The sequence below is a fragment of the Lissotriton vulgaris genome, chromosome 5, assembly GCF_964263255.1.
Source record: "Lissotriton vulgaris chromosome 5, aLisVul1.2, whole genome shotgun sequence".
Lineage (NCBI taxonomy): Eukaryota > Metazoa > Chordata > Amphibia > Caudata > Salamandridae > Lissotriton > Lissotriton vulgaris.
Genome location: NC_141693.1, coordinates 1,936,122,853 through 1,936,146,229, shown reverse-complemented (window position 1 = coordinate 1,936,146,229; position 23,377 = coordinate 1,936,122,853). Strand labels below are relative to the sequence as shown.

At 49.1% G+C, this 23,377-nt stretch overlaps 1 protein-coding gene across 4 annotated transcripts in view; it reads right to left on the bottom strand.

The window, feature by feature from the left end:
• Positions 1–23,377, bottom strand: part of EHMT2 (euchromatic histone lysine methyltransferase 2) — a 231,504-nt gene that overhangs the window by 191,121 nt on the left and 17,006 nt on the right. For all 4 annotated transcript variants that reach the window (XM_086924581.1, XM_086924583.1, XM_086924582.1 and 1 more), the window contains exon 3: positions 18,393–18,698. In XM_086924581.1, coding sequence (XP_086780707.1) covers positions 18,393–18,698 — 306 coding nt within the window. The remainder of the gene's footprint in view (positions 1–18,392; positions 18,699–23,377) is intronic.

Sequence of the window (23,377 nt, the reverse complement as noted above, 5' to 3'; positions counted from 1 at the left end):
CTCAATTTGGGGGTGTTGGGGGGGGGGTGGGGAGGGGAGGGATGGGGGTAGGGCAAGGGTAGTTCTGGTTGTGGGTTGGCGAGGGAGGGGTTCCAGGTCCAGGGAGTTCCGCAATGACAGGCAAGTGGGCATTCCAGGTCGTAGAGGACAAGCCACTGCTGGGCGCGACTCGGCCCGGTCCCAGAACCCGGCCGGGGAGGATTGTATGCACCGAATGTCAGCATGGGTGATCAGGGGAGGGAGGTACGGATGATGATCTATGGCTTCTACTGAGTTACGCATCCTCTCGCTGAACGCGCGGGGGCTCAACAACCCCATCAAATGCAAGGCGGTACTGTCGTGCCTCGAGCACTCACAAGCAGACATCTGTCTCCTCCAAGAGACACACCTATTACAGAAGGATTGCATACGCATGAAAGCACACACCTTTCCACACCAGTTTTTTTCGTCCGCACCACATAAGAAAGCTGGGGTGGCTATACTAGTGGCGAGAAGATTTCGGGGGCGGGTCCTGAGACAGGGAGCGGAAATCAAGAAGAAACTCTTATCATACCACTTCTCACTGGGGGGATCAGATTTCACGGTCTGTTCGGCCTATGCCCCTAACGAGGGACAAGAAAAATTATTTAATGACGTGCTTAACATGCCAGCGGCCTGGGCAGATAGACACATCCTACTGGGAGGGGATCTTAATCTTGTGTTCGACACCGCCCTAGATAGATCAGCCCAGCGCTCCACGCAGGCTGGGTCCTTGTCTGAGGGAGGGTTGGCACGACAGAGAGCTGGGCATGGTAGATCTTTGGCGCAGTTTCCATCCTGGCGCCAGGGCTTACTCATACTTTCCCAGTGCACACCGCACTTACGCCAGGCTGGACTACTTCTTGGCCTCTACCTCCTTACATGCCCTGACCTCCACGGTAGAGATAGGAGTGGCATCCCTTTCTGACCCTGCTCCCCTGTTGGCGACTTTCCTCTTCCCACCGGCGCAGCGACCACCTCGGTGCTGGCGTTTGCGGGACACACTGCTGCACCGCAAAGAAGTTCCGGAGAAAATAATAGGCGCGATCCACGATTACCTGCTACACAACACCACGGCGGACACCTCCCCGACCACACATTGGGTGGCCTTAAAAGCAGTCCTCAGGGGGGGAATTCATAGCCTTAGCTGCGGCAGAGAACAAAGCGCGAGCGGAGAAGAGGGATGAACTAACGCAGAAAGTTAGGGAACTGGAGGGCATGCACCAGAGGACTTGCGCACCAAGGATCTGGAGGCAGCTGACCTTGGCTAGGAAACAATTGAGTGCGATCGATCAAGACAGGGCGGAATTTGCGGCACTGAGGGTGCGCCACATGTACTACACCGGGGGGGATAGGTGCGGGCGCCTTTTGGGACGGGCACTCCGGGAGAAGCGTCAGCATCAGGCAGTGCAGGAAATCAGAACGTCCGGAGGTAGCCAAAAGATAGGGAAATCGCAGCCGCCTCCGGCGCTTTCTACACCTAATTGTACTCAGGGGAAACACTGGATCTGGCGGCGGGTGATACTTTTTTGGACTCTGCCCAACTACCGACGCTTACCACAGAGCAGGCGACGGCTCTGGACGGTGACATACAGCCCGAGGAGGTAATATCGGCCATCTCCCGGCTCCGGCTGGGGAAGGCCCCGGGGCCGGATGGCTTCACGGCCCTCTTTTATAAGAAATTCTGCATGCAGGTGGTACCGTTGCTTACCACTCTATTCAATCATCTCTCGGAATCGGGAGCTATTACAGGGGACTTGCTAGATGCCACCATTTCCGTGATCCCTAAACCGGGGAAAGACAAGACGAGCTGTGCAGCATATCGGCCCATCTCGCTTCTCAATATAGACTTGAAGCTCTATACGGGTATCCTCGCCGCGAGACTCGGCCCACTGATGCCGAGACTGATCGACCCAGACCAGACAGGGTTCATCTCGGAACGCCAAACCATCGACAACACCAAAAGGGCCCTACATCTTATAGAAAAAGCCACGCGTACGGAGGGGGAATATATGCTACTGTCCATCGACGCGGAGAAGGCCTTCGACCGCGTCCACTGGCCGTACCTGGAGCGGGTTCTGATACGGGCCGGACTGGGCGACCGTTTCCGTGCCTGGGTGCTCAACTGTTACTCGAGGCCCTCAGCGACGGTACGGGTCAATGGGTACTCGTCGCCCCGCTTCCCTATAGAACGTGGTACACGGCAGGGCTGTCCCCTCTCCCCCTTATTATTCGCCCTATATATGGAACCCCTGGCACAGGTAATACGACTTACTCCGGAGATTCGCGGCATCAAGATGGGGGCCTTTATGCACACCATCAGCCTATACGCGGACGATGTCCTGTTGTCCCTCTCCTCCCCTCGTGAGTCCCTCCCTGCCTGTGTGGGGGTACTTGACACCTTCGCGGAGGGGGCTGGTTTCAAGGTTAATCTCAGCAAATCCGTGGCGCTTGACCTCTCCTTGGAGGCGTCCACGAAGACATTCTTGCAGGGCCTCTTCCCCTTCCCATGGGCATCAGAGGCTGTCCCGTATTTAGGTATACAACTGGCACCTACTCTGCAGGGCACAGTCCGCCTGAACTATGCGAAACTAAGAAACACGATACGATCGGAGTTGGGCAGGTGGAAACACCTTCCACTGTCGTGGCTTGGCAAGATGGCAGCGATAAAGATGACGATACTGCCACAAATATTGTATTTATTCAGAGCTGTCCCTATGCGGCCGCCGGAGGGGTGGATTCGTCAAACGCAAGCTGAACTGGCCAACTTCATATGGAATGGACGGCGCCCACGCATGAAACTACGCTTGGCAATGCTGCCTCCCGAACAAGGAGGATTGGGCCTCCCGGATCTGCTCCTATACTTCCAAGCAGCACAGTTACGAACGCTTGTGGAGTGGAGCAAATGGGAATCGGAGAAGCACTGGCTCTTCCAAGACCAGGCAGTGGCGGGTCGCACTTTGCAGGAGGTACCCTTCCTGCGGCGGCGCCATCGACCCCCGAATCTCTATGCTTCCTTCTTTACGAGGACGCCCCTGGAGGTTTGGGACTAGGTGAGCGTACCACATGAACTAACGTCCTTCCCATCCCCGCTGACACCTCTAGTGTCCAACCCGGACTTTGGTCCCGGCATGGACGCGGTGGCTTTTGCGAAATGGGGCCCTGCGGGTTGTAAAGTGTTGTCCCACATCTATGCCGAGAAGGGAGCTATCCCCTTTGATGCCCTCCGCCGGGAATTTGGTCTACCGGAGGAGGAACGTCTTCGCTACTTCCAGGTGCGACACTGGGCGCTTCATCCCGCCGTTAGAGCAGGGGCTGACCGAAGACTCAGCGACTACGAATACTGGCTAATTTCTAGGAAAAATGACAGCGGTTTGATATATGATCTTTACCGCATGCTCCTGGGCAGATACGCACATATTCACAATGCAGGCAGGGCGAGGTGGGAAAGAGATTTAGAGTGCACGCTGAGTAATAAAGAGTGGGAAGGCATTTGTTATAGGGCCCGTCATTCTGCGCACCACATGGGATTAACGGACACTCTCACTAAACTGGCCACATACTGGTATTATACCCCTGAAAAACTTCACGAGATGGACCACACAAGTGACGCACTCTGCTGGCGGGGCGAGGGGTACACTGGTACACTTGTTGTGGGGCTGTTCTCACCTGCAGGCTTTTTGGAATCAGGTGCTAGATGAAATAGATCTACACTTAGACACCACCATCCCGAGGTTCCCCGCATATGTGTTACTGGGCTCTCCTAATCCCATCACTTACCCCTTGCGCTCCCACAGAGGAAGGTTGAAATGAAGATGGAAACTATCAAAAACTAAAAGGCAATTTCTTGCAGTTGGTTTGAAGTGCGTGGTAGTACTGAGGGACAATCCATTAGCCATGATATTTAAATCCAAAAACACCAATTGTGACCTGCTCATAGTGTGTGTAAACTTGAGAAAAGGATCCTGTTGGTTTAACCAAATCAAAAAATCTTGTGCCTCTATCTCTGGACTGCAAGAAATTGCCTTTTAGTTTTTGATAGTTTCCATCCGAGACACTTAAAAGAGAACTTACCTTTTGGTCAGTTTTTAAGACTGAGACGAAATTGCAGTTCCAAGAAGGCTTTTAACCAACAAGCCAATGACCTCACGAAAAAACTACTAGACAGACAATACCCAGTACATCTGGTGAGAAAAGCAAAAAAACGAGCTGCCAATAACAACAGGGAGGCATTATTGGAACCAAAAACCATCAAAGATAGCTCTGAAAAAAGACCAATTTGCATCACCACCTACAATATTGCCTCCAACATGGTAACAAATATCATCAGAAAACACTGGCGCACCCTGAACTGTGGTAGTCTGGATATACCAAAACCTATGTTCAGTCACAAAAGAAGCAAAAACCTGAAAGACTATCCAGTCCATACTCGCCCAAAAGTGGAAAATAGGAACCCGAAACAAAGAACCATCAGCACAGTGCCAACAGGACATTACCCATGTGGGGACTGTAGTGTCTGTCATTTGACAAATGTCACGAAGAGAATAACATTCAATAATAACATGACCTGGGAATTAAAAGACTTCACCAATTGCAACACTTCTGGTGTAGTGTATATGATCACCTGTAATTGCAAATTACACTATATTGGCATGACAACCAGAAAAGCCAGCACCAGGATAGTCGAAAATAGAAGTAATATCAGACGGAAGAAGATCACGACCAAAATGATATCCCATTTTATCGAATGTAATCACACTCCTAATGATATGAAGTGGGTAATCCTTGAAAGACTGTATGGACAAGACAATTTGGAACATCGCCTCCTGGACAAAGAACAACGATGGGTGTACAAGTTGAAAACTGACACTCATGGATTAAATGATACCATTCCGTGGGGCCTTCTGGCGAAATAATGATAAACAATGTAAAGAATCTGTGTTGACCAACATTATAATACATCCTTTACGAAAGATCATGTTTTGCAGGTCTTGATATGAACGAGCGAAAAAATGAGTTCTCAGAAATAACCGTAAGTCCCTTTACATATTGTCTGTATTTACTATCGTATTTATTATCAGTTTGATCAGTTTTACAAAAAATCTCACATAGATTTGAGTTATCTACCTATCCCGAGTATTCAAAGATGGCCCCCGCTCGGTTCCAACACGAGCGGCCATCTTCGAATAACAAACGCGGTCTAGCTTCCTACCCGGAAGCAGGACCACGATCAGGGAAGCTTAATATTCACTCTTCCAGAACGAGACAGAGTCCGCCGGTCTCAAGGGAAGCCGAGTAGGTTTACCGCAACAACAGAGCCTCGTAACAAGTAAGATCTGTCCTAGTCAATGAAATAGTACAGCTTTGAGTCCCACGCGTTTTTTGAAGCGCGTGCTGTACCGATATCTAGGTATTTAAGACCTATACCAATTTCTGATTATTCCATCATTTAGGTGTTTACGAGGACAAATAACTTTCCCGCGATTGACCAGGAGGTTCAGTTAAACCTCAGAAAAAGTATGTTTTTTATTTCTCCACCTTCGTTTGTTTTGTCCGTCATGTTTTGTGTTGTACCTACAGACCAGATCACATTTGTGCTGTTTAAATCAATGTATAGTCACAGGTAATTCACTAAGGGTGTTCCTTCATATAAGGGGATCAATCGGTTTTGGAGTGTGTGTGTGTGAAACGGGTGAAGGTGCTATCAATATACTCTCACTATGAAGGTCACTAGACATTACTTTAATATGTAAAAGATAATGACATCTAATTTTTAAACATCGATTGGTATATGAACATTGAACATATAACATTGAAAGTGTTTTTCTTTTCAGATATGCCAATGATTTGCAGAAAAAGAGTATGTATATTCATATATTAATATAGGCATACTTTTCACGTTTGTTTTGGAGTGGTACTCACAGGGCTGGACCCTGTTGTAGTCCTGAAGAAGAGCTGTGGGGTACAGCTCGAAACTAGTTGACTTTTTACTAGGGTACTGTGTTTCATAATAGAACCGGCTCACCTAGTAAACCACCCCATTTTAATGTATCCACTAGGAGCCTGAATAAAGTTAGTTTAGCTCACTAGTAGGATATTTTTAACTTTTCACTCCACTTCACTTTTCCCCCCTTTTTTTCACATTACACGACACAGTCTTCACAAAAAAGTGCTCCTACGTAATATCGATAGTTGTAGCACGCCTCAACCCGCAGCGGGTTGGGAAGCCCCTATGATGAAGCACGTCACCGTGAGGAAACTCCGGTGAGTGAGGGGACTATAAAGAAAAAAATTTCTTTCCCTGTTCCTGAAACATTCAGAGAGCCTGCCAGGTGTTGAACCACCAGGGTCACACCCTGATGTTCCAGCCACTGCCAGAGGCGCAGAGCCTCCTAGCATAGAGTCCACGACACCACCCCGCCCTGTTTGTTGCAGCACCACTTCGCGTGGTGTTGTCCGTGAACACCTGCACTACACTCCCCCGGACAGAGGGGAGGAATGCCTTCAGTGCTAGACGAATCGTCCGCAGCTCCAAAAAGGTTGATATGGAGCCGGGACTCCGCCGGAGACCAGAGGCCTCTGATCTCCGCCTCTTTCATGTGGCCTCCCCAGCCCTGGAGGGATGCGTCTGTCACACCCACGTGCTCCGGGTGGGGTAGGGAGAGGGAGAGGGATATGCCACTGACCCAATCGCGGTCCGTGAGCCACCACTGCAGTTGTCTTGCAGTGCCCTCCGAGATCAAGACATGATCGGACAAGTTGCCCTGATGCTGGGCCCACTGAAACTTCAGGTCCCACTGCAGAGCCCGCATCCGCCACCGGGCGTGATGCACCAGAAGGATGCAGGAGGCCATTAGCCCCAGAAGCCGCAGCGTCAACCTGACCGAGACTCGGGATAAAGGCTGGAAGATTGGAATCAGAGCCTGTATATCCTGAACCCGCTGTTCGGGTGGGTAAACCCGAAACTGCTCCGATGAAGAGGAGCTTCTGAGGAGGGACATAGGTGCGACTTCGGCACATTGATGGAGAACCCCAGCAAGTGCAGGAGGTCGGCCGTAGTCTGGAGGTGGCTGACGACTGTCTGGGGCGAGCCCGCCTTCAACAATCAGTCGTCGAGCTAGGGGAAGACTGACACCCCTAACCTGCGCAGATGAGCTGCGACCACCGCCATCACGTTCGTGAACACCCGTGGGGCGCTGGTAAGGCCGAAGGGGAGCACGGTAAACTGAAAGTGCTCGTGGCCTACCGTGAACAGCAGGTAACGCCGGTGGGCCGGCAGGACGGGGATGTGAAAATAAGCGTCCTGCAAGTCCAACGCTACCAGCCAGTCTCCAGGGTCTAGGGCAGCTAAGACCTGAGCCAAAGTCAGCATCTTGAACTTCTCCTTCCGGAGGAAGCCGTTGACGTTCCGCAGGTCCACGATAGGGCGTAGGCCCCCTTTGCCCTTCTTGGGTACCAGAAAGTAGTGGGAGTAACAACCACACCCTACTTCCGGCCCAGGAACGCGCTCGATGGCCCCGTGGGCCAAGAGGGCCGTGACTTTCTCTTGCAGAAGTTGCAAGTGATCCCCCGACACGCGGTGGCATGGCTGGAGGGGTCGCCTCGAAGGGGAGGGAGTAGCCCCTTCGGACGATTTGCAGCACCCACCTGTCCAACGTGACAGTGCGCCAGTGGGAGAGGTGATGGCGAACCCTGCCTCCCACAGGCATCACATGGGCCTGAAAACTCGGAGTAGGAAGGTTTTGAGGCGGGTGCTGCGGAGGAAGGTGTGGACTGGCCTCGCCGTTGTCCCCGACCGCCGCCACGGCGGTTTCCACGGCCGCCACCGCGCTGTTGAACATTCTGCGGCGCGTGCCTGGCAGCACGTGCGGGGGTGCCCCTTTCTTGGCCACGAAAGGAGCGAAAGGCACCCGACTGCTGGCGTGTGGCCGAGAGGCCCAAGGACTTGGCCGTAGCCCTGGAGTCCTTAAAAAACGCTCAAGCGCATGGTCTGCCTTGTCGCCAAAGAGGCGACGGCCATCAAACGGCATGTCCAGCCAAGTGGCCTGGACATCGGCCGAAAAGTTGGCGCACCTCAACCAGGCGTGGCGTTGAACCGCCACTGTTGTTGCTATCGCCCTGTCCAGTGAGTCCGTGGTATCCAGCCTACACCGGATGGAATATCGCGCTGCATCTCGGCCCTCCACAAGGGCTTGGCCGAGTTTAGCTCGGACCTCCACCGGACATTGTGGCAGCATGTCCGCGACCGTGTCACACAGAGTGTGGATGTAGCGGCCCAAGAGACACGTGGTATTGACAGACCGCAGCCCCAAACTCAGGGACGAGAACACCTTCTTCCCGAATTGTTCATATCTCTTGGATTCCCGATCGGGGGGAGCCGTCGGGAATGCGGTCTGGGAGGTAGAGGCCTGGATAACCAGGCTCTCGGGGGTGGGGTGGGTGGACAAAAAGCAAGGGTCGCCCGGGGCCAGGCGGTAGCGTCTGGCCACGTTCCTATCCACAGGCGGACCTGTGGCGGGCTTGGACCAAGTGCCCACAAGAACGTCACATATGGCCTCATTGAACGTCAGCAGACCCTCATTGGAGCTTGCCTGCGGTTTGAGTACCTCAGTGAGGAGGTTAGTCCTCACGGCCGCGACGGGGAGCTCAAGGTTTAAGGCCTTGGCCGCCCTCGTCAACACTACGCTATAAGCAGCCCCCTCCTCCGTAGCCACGGTGGGAGGGGAGACAAATCCAGTGTCTGGCGAAGCGTCAAGACCACTGGCCTCCCCAAGCTCATATGTCCAGTCCTCTTCAGACTGGCACTCCAGTGCAAGAGGGTCCTCAGACCCCTCCCAGTCACCCTTGCCACCCGTCTCCTGTAAAACAGGTTCAACAGACGGGGCCTCCTCATGGAAATAAAAATCTCCATAGGCCGTCGGAAGTGACGCCAGAGTCGGACCGAAGGGAACATTGGGGACGGCGTCCACAGTGGGCGACACCCGTGGGGCCGGTGAGGTTGTGAGGTCGTGAGGACCGCAGTCGCCGTCGGGGCCGAGGCACCCGACCCGCTAGGGCCTCCAGACGGAACCGTCAGGCCCGAAGGCGCTGCGGAACCTGACTGAGGAGGGAGGGACCTCTTGGCCATGAGGTACCGCTCGACCTCCTGCGGCGTCGATCCGTGCCCAGGGACCCGAAGGTGTGGGGCAGGCGGCGACGCTTGCGACTCCGTCGGAGCCGCGTGGGTGGGGTTCCCCGAAACCCCCGGCCGCATCGTGCGAGCGTCGGGGTGGGTCGGAGGAGCGATTACGCCTCTCCGACCTCTCATGCCTCTTCCCGGAGGACTTGGATCCCGACGACCGATGTCCACTCCCGGAGCTGCGATGACTGCGACTCCGACCCCGCGACCGGTCCCTCGACCTCCCGTGGGACCGGGACCTGGAGCGACGCAGGGCCGACTGCCGGAGCAGGTGCGGTCGTCGTGGTAGATGCCTAGACACTTCAGGCACCGGCGATGGGGGTCGGTAACCGACATCAGTCGGTCGCACTTTGTGCAGGGTTTGAACCCGGGCATCCCTACCGGCACCGCTGGAGTCGAAGACTCGAAAAGAGAAATGATCAAAAGATCAAAAAAGTTTAGTCAAAAATTGACTAAGGGGAAGAGCTTCTCCGGATCTGCGCTAGCTGGCGCGGAAAAAAGAAGAACTGACGTCAGCACGCATGGGCGGCGTCCAAGTACTCCGACGACTACATTCCGGCGCTAACGACGCCGATGACGGACGCGGAGCCGCGGACGACGCCTACCGACGCGCAGGGGTATTGCTATGCAAAAATTTCTGGATCCAGTCTGACGCCTGGGGATATTCTAAGGTAAGGAATCTATCACTAACGTGTCTCTTTCAGATGGCCTACGTAGAAAACCCGAATCTAGATTAAAAATCCTAAAACTAGATCTAGGGAATGAGAATAGCTAGAAAAATAATCATACATTTTTAATAGTTATTAAAAATCCAATTCAATGGTGCAGTCAGATGATTTTTATTAAATATTAAGGTAAGGTAACTTTTAGAAAGATACTTTTTCACGGCCTTAAGTTCCAGGAGCTAAATTTGCACTAGCTCGCTCACTTCTGCCTATCCGTATTTGGCATTTGAACAGGGTGAAAACGGTGTCAAATGCTTCCCAGTAGTGTAGCGAGCTAGCTCTGTATATTGCATACCACAAAGTGGTTATATCGCGAACAGAGTCCAGAGATTACCTCAGAATTGTACAGAGTGCACTGTTAACTCAAAGTGCTCTATCTGTGGTAGTGTGGGCGAGCAGCCTTAAGCCATAACACAGAGTCGTTGAAGGCATTTGTTATGCACACATTGAATAATAAATGACACACAACTCAAAAAGGAGATCCACGCCATTTTTTTAAAAATAAGTTTCTTTCAAGATTTATTTTAAGACCAAGATGTTTGCAAAATCATATGTATGAAAAATACTTTATACTTTAAAAAGTGGACACTGCAATTTTCAAGCTTTTTAATGTTAACCTAAAGGAGGAAAAAAAGAATGCAGTTTTTGAAGGTAAGTACTCGACTTACAGGTTCAGTCTTCGGGGCCTTTGGTCAACACCAGGCAGGACACAAATCAGTCCCAAGATTGCACCACCAGTGATACAGGGGTTGCTAGGTGCAGAGGTCAAATCCGAGGTTGGGCACCTAATGTTAACCAATGAAGACTGGGGGTACTCAAAGTCACGATGCTTGCACGGGAGTAAAGTGGTGTCAGGAGTCGATCCTGGAGTAAAGGTAAGGGGCGGGCCACAAGGCAGCACTAAACTTACACCCTCAGCGGCACTGGGACCACCAGGTGCAAAGAGCCAACACAGCATCGGGCGCCCATTGTTAATCAATGGGCGACCTCGGTCTAGAACGGTGGTACTCATATTACGGGCCGCGGGCCGCCAGCAGCCCGGCACGCCTTCATTGGTGGCCCTGCAGGCCTTCATTGGCGGCCCGCGGATCTTGCCATGCCATTTTTACATTGCCAGTGAGGCCGACAGTAAACACAGAAGATGACCGCAGCAGCATAATTAGTGAATATCTATTTAATATGTATTCACCACGTATGATCGTGAAGCCATCTTCTGTGTTTACTGCCGGCCTCTGCGACCTCACACATGGCACAGTCGGAAAGCTCTCTAAAAGGCCCTTTAAAAGTCAGCCGAAAGCGTTTTCACAGCGGACTTTCAAATGGTCTTTTAGGAAGCGTCCTATTTTGTGTTGCCAATGAGGTCATCTTCTACGTCCTCTTCTCCCGCAACCTTTATTCCACTCACAGAGACACACACACAGACAGACACAGAGACACATACACACACAAAAACAGAGACTGAGACCGAGAGACACACGCACACAGAGACACACACAGACATACAGAGACACACACACAGAGACACACATAGACAGAGATGCACACAGAGACAGACACACACACACAGAGAAACAGAGACAGACACATACACAGACCCAGATACACAGACACACATAGACAGACACACAGATACACACGCACCGATACACACAGAGACACACGCGCACACATAGACACACGCGCACACAGAGACACACGCGCACACAGAGACACACACAGACGCAGAGGCAGACGCGCACACAGACGCAGAGACGCGCACACAGACGCAGAGACGCGCACACAGACGCAGAGACGCGCACACAGACGCAGAGACGCGCACACAGACGCAGAGACGCGCACACAGACGCAGAGACGCGCACACAGACGCAGAGACGCGCACACAGACGCAGAGACGTGCACACAGACGCAGAGACGTGCACACAGACGCAGACGCGCGCAGAGACGCGCACACAGACGCAGAGAAAGAGACGCATACACAGACGCAGAGACAGAGACGAACACACTTACGCAGAGACAGACGCACACAGAGACCAAGACTCACACACAGAGACAGACGCACACACAGAGACAGACGCACACACAGAGACCAAGACTCACACACACAGAGACAGACGCACACACAGAGACAGACGCACACACAGAGACAGACGCACACACAGAGACCAAGACACACACACAGAGACCAAGACACACACACAGACGCACACACAGAGACAGACGCACACACAGAGACCAAGACTCACACACACACAGAGACAGACGGGCACACAGAGACAGACGGGCACACAGAGACAGACGCACACAGAGACACACACACACACAGAGACAGACGCACACAGAGACACACACACACACACACACACACACAGACGCACACAGACGCACACACAGACGCAGAGACCGAGACGAACACACTTACGCAGAGACATACGCACACACAGAGACAAAGACGCACACACACAGACTCACACAGAGAGACAGACGCACACAGAGAGACAAAGACGCACACACAGAGACGGACACACAGATGCGTACACACAGACGCAGAGACGCACACACAGAAGCAGAGACAGAGACGCACACACACAGAGACACACACACACAGAGACGCACACACACACACACAGAGACGCACACACACACACAGAGACGCACACACACTGACCCCACCCCCACAGGTGCGGCCCTTGGCCACAAACCACACTCTAAATTTGGCCCAGAGAGAAAGTGTGTGAGAACCCATGGTCTAGAAGAAAGGCTGCAGGCTCAGGCCAGGAGGCGGGGCAAAGAAAACCCACAGCTGCCCAGGTAAGTAGAGATGTTGGGAGGGTGTAGGGACACTGATGGTTGAGGTCCCCAAGGCCAAAAGGCTTCGGGTGCAGGGGTTTTCTTCGGCGTCTGAAAACTTACCAGGCAATTAGGGGTAAGGGGGGGGGGGGGGGGGAGTCTTAAAGTTGAGGCAGGCGTCGTGGAGGAGTTTGGCAGGGGTCAGACGATGATAGACTTGGGCTCAGAAGCGCTGGGGAACTTTTGCAGTGGCTCCTCAGGGCAGACTTTTTTTTCTCTCAATCTGGTTTCTACCAGACAGGTCAACTGTTTAGAGGAGATTGGGAGCCTTTTCTGATGGCTGACAGTCATACCAGGGTTCTGGAGGTCGCTGGTCTGAGAGAGAGTAGCTCTTATTCAGAATTGTCTTGGATGGCTGAAGGCAGGCCAGTAGGGCTGGGGCGAGGTCAGTTGCTGTCTTCAGTCTTCGCTGCGGCGCGGCTCTTCTTCATAGGTCATTAGAATCTGATTTCAGGTTCTGGGGGAGCCACCTAAATACTAGAACTAGGGATGTTAAAGGGGAGTAGCAGGTAGGGACCAATGGGTTCCTTACCTGGGGTGTCTGGATAAGACCTCGTAATCTTCAAGATGGTAGGCACTGAAAAAAGTGCTTCACTTCACCTGCAGCACCTGAGGGATGGAGTTGGCAAAGCGGGACACACATCTTTTTCATTCTTCCGAAGTTTTCCAGCTGATTCACCTTCCGGAAGTGGGGGTTTGAACCGGGGGGTGGGGAGTGGGCTGCTAACATCAGGGGCTGAGGTTGCATTACAAGAAGGCAGCCCTTTGAAGTTTCCCTCTCGAGTACTGTGCCTATCCTGAGGGAGGAGGAGTGACACATCCGTGCAGGAGCTCTCGACCCAGGGGTCCAGAAACATGTCTGGTGATGGCAGGCAAAATAAACCAGTCAGAGACCACATCAGGGTTAGTATCAACAGGGTACATATTTTAATAAATCTCACACTAGCAGCAGTGTGAGTTTATTAGGAGGTGCGGTGTGGTACCAAACACTCCTGGGTTCAGTGAAGCAGTCATGGTGCTGGAGAAACTAGAGTTTCCAGTCCATGTACTCTCTAGGGATTCCTTGGCACTTATTAAAGGATAGACTAAACTTCTGCAGGGATATTTCTGCTCATGCAGATATACCCACACTGGAGCTATAGTGTACTATGCCTTTGGAATTCTAAGGCCTGCTAGAAGGGTGACTTATCTATACCTTAGGCAGTGCTGGTTGGCATGGCACACACGTGTGTCATGTCAACTATGGTTTTTCACTGCACCAAGGCATGCAAGCCTTAGTGGTATTCCCATGCCCTAGGTGCCAAGGGGACCACTTACTAGGAACTAACAGGAGGCTGAGGTTGCCAATCGTCGCATCGTTATAGTGAAGGACTGGTACAGGGTACCTGGCTGGCAGGGACCCTGTGCACTACAATCGAAACCACATCATTTTCCAGGCAAAATGTGGGTGGGCTAACCATGTCCTATGAGGCACTTTTTAACAAGAAGCAAAGAACAGGCTGTCCAGAATTGACGGAACATGCAGGATCTGAGCATCATTTTTGAGATTACACTGCCAAGTCCTGCTTGATAGGTCTGGTGGTTTTACAGAATAACACTGGGAGCACAATTGAAAAGACTGGAAACAGGATGTCAAAATAAATTTTGTGTAGCCTTGCTACACAAGAATCAAAACTTGCTATGGACCTAAGGAAGATCAGAAGAAGATTGTACCTGCTGTCTGTGAACTGGGAGGATTCTTAAAGGACTGGACCTGCTCCCTTTTGTACCCTGGACAAAGAAGTGTACTCCAAAGGTCATATGGCTGACCTCCAGTTAAAACTAGTGTATTTTTCCTACTATTACCCAAGCTGGCCAGTGACACTTGGACTGGACCCATCAGTTCGGCCTCTGCCTGACACACTGCGCATCTCTAAGTGCCTCACCTGATGTTCTGGGGTGTGTTAGATTACAAATTAAAGGACTAAAGTCAGAAGTGTAAGTCTTTTAACAGGACGAACCTGGTTGGTGTATCCGACCAGCGCTCCATTGTGCCTAGGTCCCAGTCTACCACAACCACGGACTATCATTGGGAATTTATGCTTCTTGGTGCTATTCCCACTAAAAACTTTAAAAAATATTATGTTTAGGTCCCTTCATTGGATTTTGTCAGTTTGGTATTTTGTTTATTAACCCTTTCGCTGCTCATGGCGAGCTCAGCTCGTCATGCAGTACACTGGTTGTGTGCTCATGACGAGCTGAGTTCGTCATGATCCATGGAATATAGGAACTTCCAGCACAGGAGGGGAATTGCCTTAGCAGTCATGTGGTTAAATGTTATTGTATTTTTCTAATTTGGTTTGGGATTTTTATTATTTAGTATTTTGACTTTATTATTGTTTTGGTTCTGCATAAATTACCTACACATTACCAGATCTGCTCTGTATCACTGCTACCAGAGGGTTGCGCCCAGGGTAATTTAGTAACTTTGATGGTTCACCCAGACAAGAATTGTGATTATTCGTCAAGGTGGGTAGTCACCCACTTGAAAAACATAATGCCATTTGATCGTACATACCTAAATTGAAAGACTTAAATTGCTATGGTCCTTCAAATGAAAACTACAAATGAGTTCCATGTTTTCAGGCAAGGAGAAAATTCCCTTATTATCCTAAAATTTTAAACTTGAATATCTATTGTTTTAAACATTGAAGCTCCATGACAGTTTGTGCACAAATCCCAAATTAACTGTCCCGAGGTACACATGCGCCACCTCTTCCAAAGTCATGCATGCATACCAAAACATTCATCCAAGTGACTGTTCACTCGCTGAGAACAATTTTAGCCCAGAAGAATATGGATCCATTGAAACTAAAAGGTTTTAATTTCTGAAATTCTTAAACTGTGTACAGTATAAATGCACTTATTACTTAGATGGCCTCTTTAAAGAATGTTGCCACACATTCAGAAATGGTAAAAGTTACCCTCATCGCTGAAGACGGGTGGAAACGTCGACAATTCCCTTTTTAGGCCTGGAATACAACTCATTGGCCCTTTCCTAACATTTAGGATGATGCATTTCTGAATAAGTGGCATCATTCTTTAAAGAGACCATCTAAGTAATAATAAGTGCATTTATACTGTATACTGGCCTAGCACTGGTTAGGCTAATCAATAACTAATTCCAACCATTGTTAGACATGAAAATTAGGGTACTTTTGTTTATCATTTTTCCTGATTTCTCTCTTATTTCTTCTAATTCACAATGCACAGGAGCACTTTCTTTTCACTCTTCTCTGGACAACCATCTACTGTTAAAATTACTTACTGAATATGGCTTGTTCATATAGATTCTAAAAACAAAGATTTTTTTCTATCAAATAATGCTGTCTTTGGTCCTTTGGGATAGTACTCTGTGTACAGAAAAACTTGTTGAATGACCGTTTGAATTGAACTTTCCAGTCCCTTGCACCTTTTAGAGGGCATAAAAATAAGATACGTCTGGACTAATTGTTGTTTTGACTGAATTCATTCCCAGGTCCTTTGACGCTCTCTGGGAGAACCCCATTAGTACGTAATGGTACCTGATTTAGAGTTTGGTAGAAGGGTTACTTCATCACAATGTGACAGATATCCTGTCCGCCTACTTACAAGTGCCATAGGATATAATGCACTTGTAATAAGATGGACAGAGTAACCTCTCCACCAAACTCTAAATTAGGCCCTTAGTTCTCACTGTAATCTACTGGAAGGGGCTTAAAAGTATTTTAGGATGTACTGCAGTTGAAGCCATAATTCGCTGAGCTACTTTGTTGGCTTATGTGCTTAGTTTCCCTTTTCTGTAGGTCCACTATCTTCAGGTAGGGATCAGCATAATGTATATGGAGGAGCGTGCCATACTTAAACCAGGATGTCAGAAATGTCTCTGCAAGGCCACGGCCAGTAGGGAGGGTATTTACCTGGAGATTTCTGCAACAGGTGCGTTCACAGACTCGGCTATCAAACCAGCGTACATAGTGTGCCCCATCCTCACTTATAGGTTTGCCTGCCCTACTACTGGAAATAGTCCTTGGACTCAGCTTCAGGCTCTCATTTCCATGGCACAACGTGTCACATTTGCTTCTTTTGATCATCAGGAACCAGTGCACGACTTTGCAGGCGGGTGAAAAACCGATGTGTATGAGAAGCCAGCGGACAGGACTCATTCTCAACCTCCCCAAAAGGATCAGCATTACCTTCACTTCAGAAGCCACCACTGTCTCCCAGTCAAGAAGAGATCCCAGTTGAAAATGCTAACCCATGCCAACAAAGCCCTTTATAACATTGGACCAACCTACATCAAACACCGCCTGACCTTATACCTACCAACAAGGCAACTCCGATCCACCTCCCTTGCCGCCCACCCCCTCTCAGAAGCTACAGTGGAGGTTGTTCCTTCTCCTACGTCACCGCCAAGTCCTGGAACGACCTCCCCCGCCACCTTCGAACCTCGCCATCACTCGCAGAAATCAGGAAAGGACTCAAGACCGGTCTCTTGGACTAAAAGGCCTACAGGACTAAAGCACCTGAATACCCCCAGGGGTGCTAAGCCACGTTATATAAATACTGCTTGATAGGTACTTGAGAATGAGTGTCAACCCACTGAGGCACACGCATGGATGTTTTTAAGAGAAGAAAAGGGCCTAAGGACCACTGCCCAGCTCACTGCTATGAACTCATAGTTCACTGCACTACCATTCTTTACACAGCCCATTGTTCGAACAACTGCTGTAAGGTGTACACAATGCTGCAGTGTACAGTTGGTTAGATAGCCGTAACCAGAAGGGGGCTGTCTTACTTGGAGTGACATGGGTCACAGCGGGTCCTGCAAAAACAGGCCTCCAGCACCTCAAAATGGAAGAACTACGAGCTCAGGGAAGGGGGCTCAAAAATTGTTAAGGGGAGACCAGTTGAGATCACAACGTCAAACAAATTCGAATTGAGAACTGCTGTGGGGCTTAAGAGGGATGATATCTGTTGTATGCTTTTAGAACAGCTATTGCTTCAACGGGTAAGAAACTGGGGTCATATATATGTAACGATCACATGAATTTTCTTAATCTGGAATTACAACTGCGTAGCACACACTGTGGAGGTGGTGATTTTTTCCCCATAACAAAATAACACTAAGCAGGTGCCAGATGAGAAATTACTTCCCCAGTGAAAGAGTGGATGCAATGCTGGAAGCTGCTTATTCACATATTACCTCCACATTCAGGACAAACAGAGTACTTTTCCACTGCCCACAAGAGCCAAAGAAGTTAAAGGAATAACACCAAAAGTGTTAGGCCTCAATTATTTGCTAGGCACCTTTTATCTGGAAGTCTAGTAACTGTAGGTGATGCATGGAGCAGATGGAAAGGGTGGTTACTCAAGTGCAACAGGGCTAGTAAATCAATACACATGATACTGCAAGTGAAACAGATTCCTGAACCTTGAGTGCATTACAATGTGGCAAATGCTTTCCTAAAGAGCATAAAGAGTACCAATACCATAGACATCTTTTTATCAGCACTTCACTGTCATAACTTTAAGCCAAACTTGCAAAAACCCCCATCTTACTTCAAGACCGTGTCACCTTCTGGGCACAAATGTGCTGTTCTTACCTACAAGTGCTTTGGAAGCTGCCGAGCCTGCACCTGTGACTGGTACCATGGACGCACCATCACTATCAAGGCTGACACCTAGCTCGGCAGCAGGAGTCGAAGATACCAAGCCCGTTTCGTCCAGAAGAAGGTTCTCCTCTCCTTGGTTTATCGGTAAAAAGAAGGCACCCAGGGCTTTTGCAGCTTCCTGCTCAGACATTGCTTTGGGTACAAGATGCGTTTCTCCTTCTTGGCTAGCTGGCACAAAAAAGGCACCCAGAGCCTTTTCAGCTTCTCGCTCAGACATCTCCTTGTAGACATGAGGCTCTAGAAAAAAATAGAGCAGCGAGAAAAAAGTAAACTTGAGAATTACATTACTCAGGCAATTGAGTTCTTTATGTGTGTAGCTCAAACCTTCGTGTCACTTCCAGCACTAGAAGAGGAATGGCCATTGGCACAGGGCATTGACTTTCGACTGCACATGCTGACACTAAGGATGGATAGTTTGGAATTAGATCAGGAAACTGGTGCATCCCATCTAAGAACAGTTGCTGGTATTAATTTAATGGAGCACCACAAGTAATATAAGGTTGGCTGACAAGCATATCGGAGAGAATATACATATGAATTCGAAAATCCTACTTCCTGAAGTATGGGATCTTACTTCTAAACACACCTGGAGAAAAATATCCAATACAAAATAGCAGTCATGTTTGCGAATTCTTAAGATTTAATGTTACAACTGAGGCACTACAAACTTATGTATCTCAATTCCATAAAAAGACATCTTTTCAGGACAAATCTAGATTTAAGAAACCAATAAATATAAAGGTGTAAAAATGCTAGTCAGTGTTTAGTGACTTCACCTAGAAACCACCTGCAGAGCTTGATAACTGACGATGGAGTCCTGTACCTCTTTCAAGCACACACAGTTAGGAGTCAATGAAGTAAAGCTACTCTATTTGATTATTCTAGGAACCATTTGAAATACGAAGCTTGTAGACATTTTACAAAATGTAAGAGCAGGAAAACCCTATACAGGCGAGAGACCCAGCACAGGGACGCCAACACAAGGAAATGAAAAAACTAGTCTAAACTATTGAAACCTGCTTGAGCAACTTGCAAAGAACATTTGTGAGAGAGGTGAGAAAAGAGCTCTATCTACTATTTAAAAAGCAGGTGATGATTCCATGAATATATGCTGCAACCAAATGCTTTCAGCATTAAGGATTACAGGAGGCTCAAAAGCACAACATTCAGAACTTGCTCAACACCCCTGGGAAATAAGACAGCTAAACTGATGTCTTCAAACATGGTCGTACAGGTTCACTTAATAACTCATTAAAAGTTTCCCATTATATGATGCTAAGGAAATTTCCTTAGTGATTTTTTGCCGGTACACATCTTGAAGAGGTAAAATGCTCAAAGATTTTCGTAAGCGATTTATTTTTTCTACAACTAGCAGTGTATTATAGCCATAATAACTTCATTAGGGCTCATCATGACCCCTGATTATATGAGTAGAAGTATGAACACATTATCCCATCATAGTATATACTCACTACAGTCGTCTTACACACTTCTGTCTTTTTCTCACCTAACTGTACCTATAATCAAGGCACCCAGTTTTCTGTTTTTACTGCTTTTTACAGATAAATACAAACAGAAAATAATGTGCAAACTGTCCCTATTTATTTTTAGGTCTCGCGCCTAGCGTTGCACTGCGCAGCAGTGCTTCGCGCAGCACGAGGCATTTTGTAATCGAAAAATGGGGTTTCAGCAGTCACGTAGGACTCGCTCGTGCATGTGTTTTTCCCGAGCTTTTCCGTTTGTGGGCAGCTGTTGGCCTCTGCGTGATTCTTTTAACGAAAGACTGCACGCAATAGGCCACAGGCGGGCGCATTGCTCCGCCTATGGCCTATTGGTGTCTATTACTCGCTTGGTGCGCGTAATAGACACCAATAGGCCATGTGGTCACGTGTGTTGCAGTGGCGCGCACGCGCACCACTCCTTTCTTTTGATTCTGACCTCCATGTTTTCCTTTTCGTTTCTTTTGATTCTGACCTCCGTGGCAGCCTGTTTCCTTTTACTGTGTCCTACCTTTTAACTTTTAGCGGGCAAATTGAAGGTTTAGTGTTTGCTTCCTGCCGCAATGACATACTCACTGCTGAAGCCACACAGGAGGCGGCTCACAGCATTTGCAGTGCAATACCACTTGTAGTAGTCAAAATACCAGCTATTGACATTGCAAATGCAAATTTTTATTTAATTTCAAAGTATGCCGGTATTAGCATAAACAAAGAAATAATTTTCATGAACAAAAGGGTGCAGTAACACAGGCTGTACCTAGGTGTCCCTGGTCCTGCACCTTTTTCTTCGTGAACGAAAATTCTTTGCCTACTGCTGGCATACTTTGAAAAAAATGGAGGGTGTATATATGACACAATCTCCACAGGGGATGTCCCACCCGCTGCTCATTTTGATTTCTTCTAAATAGGCTCCCAGTGTATTAGAAATTGGGTCCGCCACATGCCGCTCTGTTTTTCGCTCAAATAAATTATTTTCACGAAGAAAAGGGTGCAGTAACACAGGCTGTCCCTAGGTGTCCCTGGTCCTGCATCCTTTCCTTCGTGAAAGATATTTCTTTGCCTACTGCTGGCATACTTTGAAAATGGAGGGTCAATTCTGCCTCACGCTATCCCGTGCACAAGCTGCTGCTGCCCTCCTCCTGTTGCCCAATGGCTGCGCTCGTGTTTGCACTGGTTCCTGTCTGCAGGCACACTAATGCAGAAAGGCAGGCAGGCTTACTCGTAACGCTTGCCAATTATGCCTCACGCTTCCCAGCTTTCCACTGCCCTGCTAAAAGCATTCACTGTTCTTTTTCAGCGCCATTCCGTTGCACTTCTAAATTGGAGTGGGAAAAACATTCACATTTCAGGCCATTTACTGTTACCAATTAATTCGGCAGCATTTCCTTTCTATTTACCCAATTTACACATAGCTCGTCTGGAAGGGCTCTTTCTCCACCTGGGAGAAGAGGCAGAATTAATCACTTACAAGGAAGACGACAGACAGTGCTGCCTGAAGACGTGCTCTTGTTTACAGACTGCAGCCACAAGTGAAACGAAAATTAACATGCAATCACTGGCTTCCTCTAAGCGACCATGCATTTGAATTAACATGTGAAAAATGTCACATAGTTTTCCTAATAAATGGTCGGCGGAGAGGAAGCCAGTGGCTGCATGTTAATTTTTATTTCTGTTTTTGCTGCATTCTGTAGCTAGTCAATATGTTACAAAACCAATTAAGTTAATTGATATTGTAACATATTTACTAGTTTGCAACGTGTCGGGTTTGGCGGTGAGCAGGGTGTGATGAGCCGAGGTCCACCTCAAGCACTTTAGTTCGTTCACTGAAAACGGCCGGGCGTGCTTGGTTACTGCAATTTTAGCTTATGCAACGCTGTTTTGGTGTAGCACATCGTTGACTGTGGCATTGCCTCTTGGTGCTCTTAAATGGCGCAGTGTGCGGACGGGTGCCCGCCTCCTGTTGCTAATGGCTGCACTCGTGTTTGCACTGATTCCTGTCTGCAGGCAAACTAATGCACAAAGGCAGGCAGGCTCGCTCGTAACGCTTGCCAATTCCGCCTCCTGGGGGTTGGGTGGACAGGATAGGCATAATTATGAATGAACATAAGGGGCGGGGAAGTATTAAATCCCGGGTTTGAATGCGGAGGGTGCGCCACCTTCCAGTACTAGCTTCTCATTTATTTGTTGGGGTATCTGAGCAGGGTGCCCTCTGAACGCTGTTTTGCTGCTGCTGCTCACGCGAGAGGCGATTTATAGCACCGAGTGGTTCTACGTGACTAGCCCGGCGCAGGCATCTGGTCACACTGGTACTGCAGGTCTGGGGGAGCAGCATTCCTGCCCTGTGCTACAGTGGGTACTTATCAGGGGACCAGCTGCAGATATCCGTGGTGTGGGGGTCACGGAACAAGGGAGTGGCACATGCCAAGGGCCCATAGCACATTGTCAGGCCAGTCCCATACTGTGCACAGCGAGTGCAGCGTGCAGGGCTGACCAGATACACACACATCCAAACACAACAACATACAACCACACACACAACCACACACAGAAACAAACACACAACCACACACACAAACACGCACATACAACCACACACAGAAACAAACACACAAACACACGCACCCACACACAGCACCACACACACAAATCCAAACACAACCACACAAAACAACCACACATACAACCACACAACATACCGTCAATGCACACTTTCACCGAGCACAGACACCATCAGTCAATGCACACTTTCACCAGGCACAAACACCACCAGCTGTCAGTGCACGCTTTCACCGGTCACAAACACCACCAGCCGTCAGTGCATGCTTCCACCAAGCACACACCACCAGACATCACTCTATGCTTTCACCAGGCACACACAAACCACCAGCCTTCAGTGCATGCTTTTACCAAGCACACACATACCACCTGCCTTCAGTGCATACTTTCTCCAGGCACACACAACACCAGCCGTCATTGCACGCTTTCACCAAGCACACACACACCACCAGCCGGCAATGCCAATAGTTCCAACTTAATTAATGTGAGACCTATTGCATTGTAAATGATTGTTTAAAGTGGAAAAATACAAACAAGTTGTCCTTTTGTGAGAGTCTCTCTCTCAGCTGTCTTTTATGAATTCCAGGCCGACCAGTGAGCAGATAGATAGCATGGGGAGTTAAAGAACAGGATTCCTTAAATATAGGCATTTGTTAACCTATATGGTATTATAAGCTAATGAGGCACGAGTAAGGAAGAGAGTCATTTATTAAGTTCCTTCTGCACAACCTCCGCTCGTAGAACTGTCAACCCACAGGACCAGGACAAAGGAATGTTCCATGAGCAATGGGAGGGGAACAAGAAAGAGACCAAGGGGTAATTCCTAAATAAATATTGCCAAGGCAAAGGAAGAACTGCCCA